General features: G+C 43.9%; 1 protein-coding gene across 3 annotated transcripts; it reads left to right on the top strand.

Moving 5' to 3' along the window:
• The first annotated feature begins 6754 nt into the window (after positions 1 to 6754).
• On the top strand, positions 6755 to 14035 carry LOC117433314 (syntaxin-16-like). 3 transcript variants are annotated; one of them, XM_059003846.1, is made up of 9 exons: positions 6755 to 7143; positions 8871 to 8882; positions 9344 to 9451; positions 9558 to 9698; positions 10237 to 10399; positions 10798 to 10889; positions 11180 to 11323; positions 11738 to 11818; positions 11933 to 14035. In XM_059003846.1, the coding sequence occupies exons 1-9, from the start codon at positions 7015 to 7017 to the stop codon at positions 12035 to 12037; spliced, it is 975 nt and encodes a 324-aa protein (XP_058859829.1). In that variant the 5' UTR covers positions 6755 to 7014; the 3' UTR covers positions 12038 to 14035. The 3 variants fall into 3 exon arrangements, with proteins under 3 accessions (XP_058859829.1, XP_058859830.1, XP_058859831.1); XM_059003847.1 differs by lacking the exon at positions 8871 to 8882; XM_059003848.1 differs by lacking the exon at positions 8871 to 8882 and having other exon boundaries at positions 6756 to 7095.
• The last annotated feature ends 1178 nt before the right edge of the window (positions 14036 to 15213 follow it).

Below are 15213 nucleotides of genomic sequence, written 5' to 3'. Positions count from 1 at the left end.
CAATTCTGTTTAAATTACCAAACCACGCAATGCTTTTGTTAGCAGGCACTTCTCTAAAGCCTCTGTAATGACAGTGGCGCCATAAATACAATTTCATCCCAGCCAGATCTGAATGTTAGTGTTAAGAAACGGTTTTCATTAACAACAGTAAAACATAACAATTTGAATACATATACAACTGTACTGTATTCAGAAAGAACAGAACCTCTTTAAACAGTCAGCAGTTAAAGCTGTCTGAACAGAGGCCCATACCAATCCCCCTTCAGCGTGGGGTTTTAAATAAGAAAGAATGGGAGCATGAGAAGACAGCTCGCAACAGTGTGAGCTCTGCCTGTGGTAAACCACCCCAAAGTGAAAGACACACACTCATTAAGCCCTGGAGACTCCAGGTAATGAGGCCCTGATGCTGGTTAATGAGGGAGGGGGCGCTGAGAGGGAGCCAGGGGGGGTTAGGGACAGGAGGAGGCGAGAGCCCTGAACTTGGGGAGACAGGTGTGCACAATAGCTGGATTAGTGAGAGACTGGTGATAACGTGAGGCAAGGTCTGAGGAGAGCGAGGACCGGTAAGGAGCGATAAGGAAACAGATAAAAAAAAACCACCTCAAAGTGGGAATAAATGTGCCGCAGCAGACAGGACATTTCAAAGCATTAAATTCACGCTGCGACGGGCTCTGAATTTGGTATGTGTAAATGAAGAGGGTGGTGTTTTTAAAAGCCCCTTTCAGTTTTCCTTGCTGGAGTTTATTTTGTACGCTGAAGAAGGCACTAGCCCTTTTAAATGTCTTATAGTTTTTTTCCTTAGAATTCTGATTGAAGTTATGGATGATTCATTTTCTATTACAACACATACTCACTAACATTTTCAATTCTACTGTCTAAAAAAGAAATAAAAAATGTTGCTGCCTGTTTTCTCCCTTCCCTCCCTCCCTCTCTCTCTCTCTCTCCCCCTCCCTCTCTCTCCCTCCCTCCCTCCCTCCCTCCCTCTCTCTCTCTCTCTCTCCCTCTCTCCCTCTCTCTCGCTCTCCCCCCTCTCTCTCTCTCTCTCTCTCCCTCCCTCCCTCCCTCTCTCTCTCTCTCTCTCTCTCTCTCTCTCTCTCTCTCTCTCTCTCTCTCCCCCCATATATCACGCTTGTCTTTATCTAAATGCAAGTTTTCCTGTGAGCTCATTGCTGAGTGTCCCTCCCTGTCCAGGTCTAGCTTTCTCTGCAACAGCTGCAGAGATCGCAAATCTCTCCCCCTCTCAGACCCACTGCTTCTCAGCACTGTTAACATTCCCCAGAGATGCCCATTAACTGAAACAATTACCCCGTGTAATCTATTAGTGATTACAAAGGAACAGTAATGGCACCACAACGAGAAATGAAATCTCCCGAGCCTCACAGAACAGCTTTACTAATCATACAGCCCCTTCCCCATCTGGATAATGGCCTCTTATTAAACTGCTTCAGTGCCTGGACTTAGATAAGGCAGCAATTCTGTAAGTGGGCGCTTAAACACAGATTCTCTTTTTTTAGGGTGTCTGATAGTGGTAGAATGCAAACCAGTACCACAGAATTGTCATGAAAACCAAGGCAAAAGTGGCCAGCAAGTTCCCATCAGCATCACAAAGCTACTGGTGAGCCAAAGCAAGCACAACAGCTCCCTCGCAGCAAATCCTTGTGCAAACAAGCATCTCTTAATCTAATCTGTCTCCCCCTATCCGCTCGCTCTCTCTCGCTTTGGGAATTCTGCTTGTTAACTTGTTCCTCTCTAGTTTGTTTCTGTTCTGCATATAGTATTTTGCCTTTATTTCCTAAATTGGGATTTCTCTCGGCATTATGATTTGATGACTGTTTCCCTCTTTATGTTACAACTGAATCAGCAGAGTCGCAAAAAATTAAATAGAAACTGTATTTTGGGCTAAAATCACCCACATAAGTATCCTACAGCTTTAACCACAGACATGGTGGAACTTGGCATGACCCTGCTAAATGCCAGAGGGGCGGTGCTGTCCTTTCTCTAAACGTGCGCGGAGAGGAGCGCTTGATTAATGGAAGTCTCAAACATGATGGATGTGCTTCAGGAAACCCGGGAATATGCAGGGTGCCTTTGAGAAGTGAAATCACACTCAGAAGCAAAAATCAACGAACACCCTTAAGAGTGAGATGCCTTTCCCTATGGGCACGCATTCTCAAACACAGGCATTTGTTTTAAAAATACCTGGGAAACAGCTCTGTTACAGTGCTGCTTCAAACGCTGCTCTCAACACAATATATCATGATACACCATGCTGCCTCATTATACAGTACCAGTATTTACAGGGTCTGTACAACCCAACCCAAACCAGCAGGAACGAGGCCACATTCGTATGAGCTGCTATATATCTGTGTATATAGATAGACAGATTGTTTTTCCACGTGGGTGGCGGTCTGCTCAACAGGTCTCTTGACAAACTGTCCTCCAGCAATCTTCTCCCTAATCGTTCGCAGGACAGCTGCACCCCTTTCAGCTTGCAGCCTCTCACTGCCTTGATTGTCCGTGCATTATCACAGCTTTCAAGTAGAGCTCCATGTGCCAGCTTCAAGTATGGGCCCAGAGTCTGTTCCAAGATATTAAGTCACAAGCAAAACTTTAGCCTGAAACCACCCAGCCACCCACAAGCAATATGGCAATCCCACCTTTCACATACCAAGAAAAACAGTGGTGAGACCCCGTTTCATTGTAGGGGATTCGTACCAAGATGGTCTATTATTAGAGGCTGGGCAGAGGTCTTCATTTTTCCAGCTGCTTTTCAGTTTCCGCGTGGCTTTATTACACCCTCTCCGTGAGCTAAAACAAAGGCTTTCGGGCTGCAATCGAGCGAAATACTTCCAGGACGAGTCAGCCTTTTGTCAGACTAAATGTCTTTTTCAGTGTGAGAAACATGTGTCCACCTGACCTCGTTTCTCTTAGTTGATGTCTTTCTACCTTCATTACTGATAGATCTGTACAGTTTCTCTAACCCTACAGCCCCTTCATATCACGGTATGTGCCCCTGCATTCTAATGGGACCATTATCTCAAGCAGCTCCACATTCCAATATGAAAGACAGAAGCCTAACTGTAACTGAAGCCTTAACCCCTAACCCTTGACCTGTCACGTCTGAACTCTACCCCTAACATTCTGATACGCCAAGAACCTCCTCACCTAATCAAGGGTTCTTTTTCTCGTTCCTGCCATGCTGTATAGAATCCTAGCATGAAAAGGGTGGCTCAGTATGCCCTAAGATCTCTTCAATTCGTGTTCCTGACTGATGGAGCAAAGAGACGCACAAAATAGACGACAAGAGGAATATTTGCGTGTGGCTTTGTCTTTCTCAAGTCTTCTTGGCAAAAAAAGATACGTAACAATTTTCTCTCATCTGTTCGGAGAAACATGAGAACTAACCTGAAGCACGTCTGTGTGCCGGAAAAAGTGAAAAACGCTGTCATTACTGGATTTGATTTCTGCGTTCCAATGTCCATGGCTTTACGCACTGCAGTGCGATAGGCGTGAGACTGCCCACAATGCTTTATCATCTTCAAATTGAACCTGTCAGGTTGTCCTACTCGTACCCATTTACTGTTCAAAAGACCAGCTACACCGTTACTGTGAAAACAGAACAAAATGAATAACCTGGTGTGCGAGTCTACAGCACAACAGCAGTGTGATTAATGAGGATGAGAGCATTAGCCCTCCTATCTCACTGTGCAGTGTCACTCAGTGATGTATCTGCAGAACCAAGGGAAGCAGCTGTGTGGAGGATGCAAGCCCCAAAACTAGACAGCTTCACAGAGATCAAAGCCTGCTGGCACAGGTTAAAAACTTCAAAAGGCCGGTTCTGCTCATTTGTGCTTGTGTTTGGGGTTGGGGGTCTTTACATGTAGTTTTAAGTTACTGTGTGTTGACAATGTGCTCATAATCCAGGCAAGACTTTGTCGTGTTAAAAGCACAATGTTGAGTTATTGATTTTTCAAGGTTCATCTTTTTGTTTTTCTCAACATACCAGACCAGTCACTGAAACCGATAGTATAACTAGTGAAATGCTGGTAGGTGAAATACCAAAGGATGCATGCTTTTAATATTTTAATATTCCCCATAAATATAGGAGTTCAGGGATTCTCTATAATCTCAGCAGGTTTAGCAGCCTGCCTGTTCCTTGGTTTGGATGAGGATCAGTTATGTCCTCATTCACACTCTCTTTGTCCTTGGCCCTGGCTATGCCTCTTTCTAACAAGGTCTGCTCCTCTCGGGAGCCCATGTACACTTGTGTTGTGTAACAGGTTGAGTGCACAAGCTGACAGGAAGGTTATTGTTCCCCAGGGGTGCAAGCAGAGTGTTTGTCTGGGTTACGGGTTCAAGGCTCAAGGGTGAGGGTTTGGGTCAGAGGGTCATCAGTTACACACTGAAACCCAAGCTGATCTCTAAACACCAACCCCCCCAGCTAGCCTGGGACTGGGAGTTTGCATGGTCAGCTCCTGGCTTCTCCACCCTGGTCACTGGGACATCTGGGGCAGCTGGGGAGAATATGTGCTCATTCTCAGCATCTTCAGGTTGTGTTACAGCCTGGGCTCTGGGATTAAAAGGCATCAGCATACAGAGACTGCAGTGTCTGGCACAGGAGGCAGCGGGAGCACGTTGTGACAGTGTGACAGGGGATTCTGTCACAGGGTTTTCACAATCCATTACAGAACAGAACCCCTTGGCTCCTTTACTAAAGAGTTCTGGTTTTGCTCTGCCCTCTGCTCGTGGGGTTCAGGCAGATCAGTGTGTGGAGAGAGAGCAGAGCAAACCGCTGTGCTGATGAAACAGAATGAGATTAAGGTGCACCATTCACCGGGCTCAGTCCCGCTGTCTACTGTTTTCACAGGTGCATTTCTGACAGCTTCGGGATTGCCCAGGAGAGTCACTTACTGTTTAAAAGAAGAAATGCAAAGCTTCTAAACTGAGGCGAGGCGGGTTCAACAGACATGACATGACCTCAAGTTTACTGGACTGCCAGCGGGGCGATCGCAGCAGCTTTGATTAACTATTGCTTTTGTGAATTCTGCAACCTCACCACCTCTTCTACAACCCCTCTAGAAAGTCTTCACTTCCAAACTGCTGCTGCATTTCATTGATATTATAGTCCCTTAAGGGTAAGCGCAGTGCTTATCTGCGTCTGCACCACTTTTCTTGTGTGTGTGAGGGGCAGTTCTGCATATTAATGACTGTATAACTGTATAACACTAAAGGGTTGTTTCTTAATATTGTTGTATGTATATCATATGTAGGGTAGTGCTGATCAGGGTCTGTGAAACCAGCCGTACTGTACAGAAGTGTGCACCAGCTTCATATTTTAGTGTGAAAATGAAATGAAACGAATTGGCAAGTGCATGGGGCTGATGGCTCCTGCAATGGAAAGCAGTGTGTAGCTGCCTGCCACAGCGCAGCTGTACCCAGCACCTGTGCTAATGGCAGGCCTCCACACTGCTCTGGGGCTCCTGTGCAGCGCAGGGGTCCGGTGATGTCACAGCTCGGGTTTCATCTGCACTTTTAAACTAACGCTGGTGTTAATGAACACTCCCCTCACTGTGGTCTGCATCTATCTGGGCTTTCTCATGCTCGCCTTATCGGATTCCTACTGCAACCTCCAGGGGTCAGCTGTAATGAAAATGATTTGTGATCCCATTAATCAAAGGGAAGACAGGGGTGTCGATATTCAGAAGTGTTATCTGAGAACGAAGGCTTGTCGTGCCAGGGGTGTTTGAATTGCAGGGAGGGGTACAGAGATCCATGAACTCATTAATGATAATGCACAGTTCAGACAATGTAGGCTTGGTTCAGTATATATATATATATATATATATATATATATATATATATATATATATGTATATATATAAAGCCCAGGGATACTGTATATGGTAATAGAATTAGACAACATGGCAAACCACAGTAAACTATGGTAAATACGTACTTTAGCCATTGGAAAAGCATGGGAGGACTGCAAAATTACTGTGCAAATTGGATCTAGCCTAATTACTTGCTGGTCCATTGCAGGCAGGCTGATTTACAGAAACATGTAAGATTTCCCCTCACAGCGATGCGTTAGTGAAAGCAAACAGGGATTGGCGTCCTCTTCTGACACCCAGAGGCCGTGTGGGGAACTGCCAGCTATTCGATTAAAATGACCTGTGTTATTCCAATTTGAAACACACGATCGCCCCCTGCAGGCAACATGTGTTAAGACGTTTACTGAGATTCCGTACAGTACTTGCATCTTTTTTTAATTTTTTTAAATTTATTTATTTTTGGTAACGGCTGAACTAGCTGTTAATCAAATAATGTACCTTTGCTTCTCTCATTTCCTGAAAAATCAAAACAGCTGAGCAATTTACTTTGCACAAGCAATGTGAATAATACACCAGTTTGGGGACCCGTTTAATGTAGCCTTCGCGCCTTCCCTGTCATTATAAATCTCACCTGTTCATATATCCAGTTTGTATTCGCAATGACCCGCTTTTCACGGGAGTAGCCTACACGCTGTTTCAAATGTAAAATGGAATGCAAAAAAATAATAATAAACTTTAGGAGAAATAAACATAGTTTGTATCAATAAAAAGCCGTTTTTTTTATAATGTGAATCTTCTGATAAAGGTTTAAAAAAAAAAAAGTCAGTCTACGCTACAGTTCACTTGTTTTTAAGAGCGGAACGTTTGTATCATCACCCCTCAAAAAAAAAAAAAAAAAACCACCCGGCGTCTTAAGCAGACGCACAGCGCGGATATGTTCGGAACATAGCGCCGGACGCATCCGGAATGCGCACAGCTGGCAGGAAGCGGTGCTTCATTTCGTTCCGTGTTTACGTGTTTGTTTCTTTCTTAAATGTTTCAGAGCAGCCTGACTCGGCGGTGCTTGTATTTCTAGAGGCAGTATAAAAGGCGTTCCCGGTGCAGGCTGCCTCGGGTTGTTGCTCAGGCTGTAGTTTGTGCGGGCGGCGCTGCTCGTGTAAACACTGCGCAGTCCTGCGGGATCATGGCGACCCGGCGCCTCACCGACCAGTTCATCTTAATGAGGAACAATGCCATCCAAAACAGACACATGTTGGCTGAGCAAGTGAGTAGTTACTCCGCCAGTCCGCTGAATTTACGTAGCGATGCTGCGGTGAGTCCAATATAATCAGCATCATTCTCAACCGTGTGATTGATTTAATTATTATTATTATTATTATTGTTATTATTTTAATGTGCTGCATTTAAGTGCGTTTTTGGCTTTCCGTGCGTGTGTGTGGTATACCAGTTTACTGTATTGCTTGACAAATACATGTTTTGTAGGCTTGCCGTGTGTGTGTGTTATATAACAGTTTGTTATTGTAAAACATAGTTACTATATCTATAAAATATTGTTTGATAAATGAATCGCCATAAGAACAGAGCACAGCGCTGCACGTTGTATGACTTGCAGTAACAAACTGTTTTAGTTTGATGTTGCATCGCTTCTCCTCTACTGATGCATCTCTATGCTGTGCTCTCTGCAAAAAGAATCATATACTAGGTGTTAATACTGTACTAGAATTTGCACTGTGTTGTAAAGAGGATCAGGTTTTCAATATTGATGATCAGAACCTGCTGTTACTGGGGAGTGTCACGCTGATGCTTGTGAATGTGTTCTCAGTGCTGTTGCTTGGTAGTTTGAATGTGTGTCTGTGCTGTATTGTGTATTGTGTACTGGGGAGTGTCACGCTGATGCTTGTGAGTGTGTTCTCAATGCTGTTGCTTGGTAGTTTGAATGTGTGTCTGTGCTGTATTGTGTACTGGGGAGTGTCACGCTGATGCTTGTGAATGTGTTCTCAATGCTGTTGCTTGGTAGTTTGAATGTGTGTCTGTGCTGTATTGTGTACTGGGGAGTGTCACGCTGATGCTTGTGAATGTGTTCTCAATGCTGTTGCTTGGTAGTTTGAATGTGTGTCTGTGCTGTATTGTGTATTGTGTACTGGGGAGTGTCACGCTGATGCTTGTGAATGTGTTCTCAGTGCTGTTGCTTGGTAGTTTGAATGTGTGTCTGTGCTGTATTGTGTACTGGGGAGTGTCACGCTGATGCTTGTGAATGTGTTCTCAATGCTGTTGCTTGGTAGTTTGAATGTGTGTCTGTGCTGTATTGTGTACTGGGGAGTGTCACGCTGATGCTTGTGAGTGTGTTCTCAGTGCTGTTGCTTGGTAGTTTGAATGTGTGTCTGTGCTGTATTGTGTACTGGGGAGTGTCACGCTGATGCTTGTGAATGTGTTCTCAGTGCTGTTGCTTGGTAGTTTGAATGTGTGTCTGTGCTGTATTGTGTATTGTGTACTGGGGAGTGTCACGCTGATGCTTGTGAATGTGTTCTCAGTGCTGTTGCTTGGTAGTTTGAATGTGTGTCTGTGCTGTATTGTGTACTGGGGAGGGTCACGCTGATGCTTGTGAATGTGTTCTCAATGCTGTTGCTTGGTAGTTTGAATGTGTGTCTGTGCTGTATTGTGTACTGGGGAGTGTCACGCTGATGCTTGTGAATGTGTTCTCAGTGCTGTTGCTTGGTAGTTTGAATGTGTGTCTGTGCTGTATTGTGTATTGTGTACTGGGGAGTGTCACACTGATGCTTGTGAATGTGTTCTCAGTGCTGTTGCTTGGTAGTTTGAATGTGTGTCTGTGCTGTATTGTGTACTGGGGAGTGTCACGCTGATGCTTGTGAATGTGTTCTCAGTGCTGTTGCTTGGTAGTTTGAATGATGTTCACCTCCACAGTTACATTATCCTTGTGGCTCATTCGACCCTGCTTGCACTGGTCTCACTGCACTGTCCCTTTTCTCTCTTGCTTTTTCACCTGGATGGGGCTGATGGATTCCACCAATCACCTTGCAGGAGCTGGATGAGGTACTGGCCAATCATGTTTAACCTTTGCATTCTCCTGTATCCAGACTGCATTGTTTCCTGAAAGCTCCCCCTTGATTTAAAACGGTCTTGGTTTCTTCTCCTTTTTCTTCACTGATTTTGATATGTTTGTTGAAAGGTGGCATTGTTCATCAGCTGTGTCTGGGATTGCCACTTTGCTTCACCTTTGTAAGAGCCAGCTTCAGGTGTTTTCTGCAGAGATATCCTGTGTTATTTCCCATGTCGCATCGTGTATTGAAATAGCTTCTTACTGGGGATCTGCAGATTCCTTTCCTTCCATGATCCTTTTTGCATCTTTTGCCCGTTAGTGTGATGACACTGTGCTGTGGAAAGTGTGAAACCATATCAAATATACTAGGTTAACAGGTTAAGGCAGGTTGTTTTGAAGCCACCCTTGTTCTTCTTACCAGTGCCTCGTGTCTCTCCCCCTGTTGTGTTTGCAGCTTGCTGATGACCGGATGGCTCTGGTGTCTGGGATTAGCTTGGACCCCGAGGCTGCGATTGGGGTCACGAAGCGCCTGCCTCCCAAGTGGGTGGATGGGGTGGACGAGGTAGGATATCCAGCATAAACAACCATCAAATGAATGTAATTGTTTTGTTATAGAATAAAGCGTCTCTGGTATGAATCTGTCTGCGTGTTCTCAAACGCCCTGTTAGATCCAGTATGACGTCACCAGGATAAAGCAGAAGATGAAGGAGCTGGCCAGCCTCCACGACAAGCACATGAACCGCCCCACCCTGGACGACAGCAGCGAGGCGGAGCACGCCATCGAGATCACGACGCAGGAGATCACGCAGGTACTGCGCAGATCAGTCTGTCAGCAGGCATCTTAGAAGGCTGGTGTCACAGCTCCCCGGGAGGTAAGGTGGTTCAAGGCTGGTGTCACAGCTCCCCGGGAGGTAAGGTGGTTCAAGGCTGGTGCTAATCGGGGTCTGTGAAACCAGCCGTTGTAAGTACGTGATTATGCAAAAGCTTCTCAGTGTTGAACAGTAGAGAGTCAGGGGAGGAGGAAGTTATGGAAACATATTGAGTTTAAAAACAATGTGCTATACCTAGTGAAAAGCCCAGCTTTGTAAATTAATTGGCATATACTATATATATTCAGGACACATCCCTCCGGTTTCCTGAAACGCTATGGAGACACCTTTCAGACCACAGTACTTATTTAGTGCAAAACCAAAGTAAAACATTTATTCCCAGAACTATGAAGCAGCTTCCACAGTACGACTTGGTGCTGCGCGTTGTTTTCTCGCAGCGTTCCACTGTTTCCAGCACAGACTGTATTGGACTACAGCGTGTAACAGCTGCTAATGTAAGTGTGTGTCTCTGTGGTAGATGTTCCACCGTTGCCAGCGCGCCGTGGCGGGTATCCAGAGCCGCTCCAGGCACTGCACAGAGCAAGAGGAGCGCCTGCTTCGCAATGTGGTCTCGTCCCTCGCCCAGTCCCTGCAGGATCTCTCCATCAACTTCAGGCACACGCAGTCCAACTACCTGAAACGTGAGTGTCTCGCGAGGAGGTTCAGGCTGAGAACACGCACAGAAACGCAGGCCAGCGAAACGGCTGCTGAACTGGTTGTCCCTGCTGAATTTCTGTAATCTTGTATTTTTAAATCTTGTACTCTCAACCTGCTGCAAATCTTGTAAAACTGCAGGGATGGAAATACGATTTCTATTGCATAGCAGTTTCGCACGTTCTTAATTTTACAACAAGCTTGATTAGCCACAGTGTATAGGTGACAAGCTCAGGCATCTCTTATTAAACTCGTAGTAAAACCTGGAATGGATCAAACCGCTGTGCAACGTCTTCTTTCCATCCCTGAAACTGTACATGCTTACATACGTTAATGGGTGTCTAGGTCGTGTTTCTTCAGTTCTGTGTTTGTTTGTTGTTTCCAGGTATGAAGAATCGGGAGGAGAGGTCAAAGCATTTCTTCGATACTTCAGTACCGCTGATGGATGACGCAGAAGACACTGCTGTTTATGACCGGGTGAGCTGCTCTGGGAACTGAAACTTTAAAAAGACAGAGAATGTATTGAACCTGTTCCAATGGGGACATTAGGGGCGATTTGTAAACCTTTTTTTTCAAACGTTTATTTTTGTACTTTTCCTAGATATGTATTTAAAATAAACCAGATTATTGTACTTAAATTATTTATTTCCAGTTTTGTAACTTAAAATATTGAAAGTAAATAGTAAATCGCCCCCATCGATTTAGACTAAAGTGAAAATATGTATATATATTAATGTAACCTGTGTTTAATTTGTTGTGTTGACCAGGGGTTCACAGATGAACAGCTTGTCCAGGTGGAGCAGAACACAGTGATGGTGGAGGAGCGGGAGCGAGAGATCCGGCAGATAGTGCAGTCCATCTCCGACCTCAACGAGATCTTCAGGGACCTGGCTGGAATGGTGGTTGAACAGGTAAGTGTGAGATCAGGCCATGCCCCTCCAGCTATAACATGATGTAATGAGCTAGTCCAGGGTCTGGGTGGGGTTTCATTAAACCGTTTACAACAGGGTTGGAACAAACATCAGGACTGGAAGGGCCCCCCCTGCGCTAGATCCAGTACAGCCATTCCATGACGATCATCTCTTGTCAAGCTGATACGAGTAATCGATAGCAGAGGTTTGAGCATCAGAGCGTTTTGGGCTTGCCAGCAGTCGCATATGTTTTTTTTATGACTTACCCAAAGTATTACGCCTTGCGTTGTTTTGTTTTTTTTTTCATTTAGGGGCACTTGTCAAAATAAGGTGGCTTGAGCACCTTTTTGAATCTACCCTGGAATTAAAATGTATGAATAAATACTTAATACTTATTTACTGCTTTTTTTAAAGGGGACTGTCCTGGACAGAATTGACTTCAATGTTGAACAGGCATGCGTCAAAACAGAAGATGGTTTAAAACAGTTACAGAAGGTATAAAGAATATGAGAGCTCTGTGTGTGTGTGTGTGTGTGTGTGTTTAACGCACCCCAGACCTGAAAATAACGCCTGTATGAAAGCATTATTTCTACTTTCTTTTCTTTACAGGCAGAGCAATACCAGAAGAAGAATCGCAAGATGCTGGTCATTTTAATCCTCTTCGTTATCGTGGTCGTTCTTATTCTTGTGCTAATTGGAGTGAAGTTTAGGTAATCGTGTATATATCCCTTGGCGTGCGTCGCTAGTGACGAGCCTCACCCCCGCCCCTCCCCTAAAGCTGCCTTGGTTGAATGTATCGAACCCATACTGTTTGCATTGTTAGTCTGTGCAATGAACCTATAGACTCTGGAACTCTAGTGCATGAACCCTGGGGCTAGGGCATTTCCAAGTACATAGCCAGAAATACAATGCATTGCCTAAAGAGCGTTTGATTTCTCAGAATCACAGACTGCATCCATAGAAACACTGCCCCCAATGTAATGGAACACCGGTATGAGCGAACGAATGAATTGGCGAGCGCACTGCACAGATCTCCTCACATTCATCTGAGTTGCTGGAGTCCATTCCAGGGATTCGAATAGAAGCACTGTACAGTATTGAAGGGTTCTCAAGATTTAACACTGCCTGTTCAATGTACAGTACCACATTGCAAGCTCCTGTAACGGATTGGATAATGAACTGCTGTTCTAATCCATGTCAGTGTTTGATCATGTTTGTTGGGGAGTGGGTGTGGAGTAATAGGATTGTGTCCAGTAAGGGTCTCAACACCAGTCGCTTCCATTGTCTTGGACGTTACCCACAACGTGGTCTCCCGCTGGGTGGGTTATTAAGAGGCTCCTTCTCAGAAGTGCCTGGATATACCTTCAAAGGATAGAGCTGCAGTAAAATAAACTGTGATTATAAAGCCTTCAACTTACTAAGAAAAATATTGAATTTATTTGAATGGAAAGTACTTTAGAAATTTGAAAGTAGTGGGATGTTGTTGTTGTTGTTATTAAATGATTGGTCCTATCTGAAAGCTTATGTTTTGATGTTCTGGTGCTGTGACCCTAGTCTGCCGAATGTCCTTGTCGTTTCATTCAATGCATCCTTGCTAGTCACATGCTCTCGCTGTGTGTGGTGAAGCAAAAGCACATTCTGGCAGCAGCAGCAGCAGCTGGTGTATCACGAGTCTGTAGTGGACATTTATTGCAAGTTCTCAAAGCTAGTTACTCCCAAACAAAAAAACAACTCCACTTGCAATTCTAAAACAAACAAGAAACAACTACAGAACTACTGGAATGTTATTTATTGCAAAGTAAAGAGCTTTGAGAATCTAGCCCAGTAATCTGAGAACTGTATGTAGCAAATGCATGTTTCGTAACAGGACAGCCATCGTCTGTGCAAGAAATGTGGATTTATTTGTGAAGCGCAGTTCTGCGTGTGTTTTGCTGAGGTTGATGCATTACGTGCAGTGTGTGTGTTTCTGCAGCACCGTGGTGTTTGGTCTGTATGGTGTCGGTGTTTCACTGGTGTCGGATGGGTAAAGTCGTAATGCTTTTATCTGGAGCCCCTTGGTGTTTTTCTGAACGGTTTTTAAGGGACCCAGCTGTGCTCTTACCAGAGCAGCGGGAGTGGGGGCTATGGATTTTTAGAAGGATAGATTGCTGTATTCACTGGGTGTTGAAGTCTGCTAGGTGGAGGTATTTGAAAATGTCTGAGTGATGCTGCTTAGCATGCATTATAAATCCGGAGTCTATTGAAAATCTAACTGAATCATGTTGAATTGAATACACTTATTCTACTGGAACTTTAAAGGACAGTATGTGGACACATTAAGACTTGTGTGTGTGTGTGTGTGTGTTGATTATCTTCCCTGTCTATTTATGTATTGTTGTTGTTTATGTGGGCCTGTTTTTAAAAACTGAGAAGCTTTGCTTCTGTCTTCTACAGAAAAAAAATTGGGATCTTTAAAATATATATATTATAATAATAATAATAATAATAATAGAATGATTTATGCTCGATTATCCTGTAAATCTATCATGTGTAAAAGTGAACTATCTTTTTCCAAATGCTGTCAAAGATTTGTAACAAAGCATAAACTTTAAAAAAAAAAAAAAAAAAAAAAAAAAAACCCTTTGAATTCCTGTGTGCTTATTTAAAACATGTGTTGTATGACGGTGCTGATCAAGGGGATAGTGCAACATGAATAAATGAGTTTAACAAGCACAGTGTGAGTAATGGGTCTCATTCACTTACTGTATAATGAAGTAACAAGTTCAAACTGCAGTCTCTGGTTTTGTTCCTTGTGTCTGAACTCCAGTCACATGTGCATGGTTCATTTGTGTAAAGTGTGCTGTACTGGTATTTCACACCTGCAGTCTGTGTCTGATGTTCCCTTTCACTGTACACATTATTTATATGAACCGTCTTCTATAGAGTACTGTGATGAACCGGTGTAAAAGTGCAAGTGATAAATGTTCACGGCTCCAGCTTTTTGTTGTGGATGGCATCTGGTACCAACGTTTAAGACTCGCACCTGTTTTTTTCCCTCCATATCCAGTCAATTACAATACAGAAAGCTGAGGACATATCGTCCTCAGAGTCAGTGCTGCGTTTGCACTTCCAGATTCCCAGAGCCAGCATGCAAGCATGTACCCCAAACCCTTCTGCAAGATGTGCAGGGCAAGAGCAATGCAAGAGCACTCTAAAGGTGGAGCACATGTGGTTCAGCAGACTGGCGCAGGTCTGAGTCCTGTAGGGTTCATTTCATTTGACTCACACCAATACATTACAACATGCTGCTTTTTTCTTTTTCTTAATTGCTAACAATGTGATTAAAAAGGGTTTATTTAAAATTGTAAACGGTACAGTTTTCATGCACTAAAGACAGCAATGCCCTATTTAAAGATTTTTATTTTTGTACCTGTTAAGCAGTTAAAAGCTAATTGAAATGCAAGCATAGCAGATATTTTACTAAGCATGGACATCACTGAACAAAATGTGTGTGTGTGTGCGTGTGTGTGTGTGCGTGCGCCCGTGCACATGCTAACAATACTGTTAATCTAGAATCTCTTTAGTCACACAGCCTGGGATTAAATCTGAATTATGCCGCTGCTATCCTGCATAGCGTTTATGAATATGTACCTGAACCAAAATTTCCAAACAATTATGATAAAGATAAATGGAACAATAGAGTGGGGGAGACTCTACAAGCACTTGCTAACTGAGTTTGTTCGTACAGATCCTGAGCAGTAAAACTGTATTAGCCCTGTACTGGACCGGCATCAGTCAAGCGTACACGCCTCGGTAAAAGATACTGTGTGTTCTGATCCGATTCGACTTTTCTTGCTGTCTGTAAATTGTAACAGTTATGTCATTAATTGACAAAAAAGGTTTATAATGAA

This window comes from Acipenser ruthenus, chromosome 29, assembly GCF_902713425.1.
Source record: "Acipenser ruthenus chromosome 29, fAciRut3.2 maternal haplotype, whole genome shotgun sequence".
Classification (NCBI taxonomy): domain Eukaryota; kingdom Metazoa; phylum Chordata; class Actinopteri; order Acipenseriformes; family Acipenseridae; genus Acipenser; species Acipenser ruthenus.
This window is presented reverse-complemented; position numbering and strand designations above follow the sequence as displayed.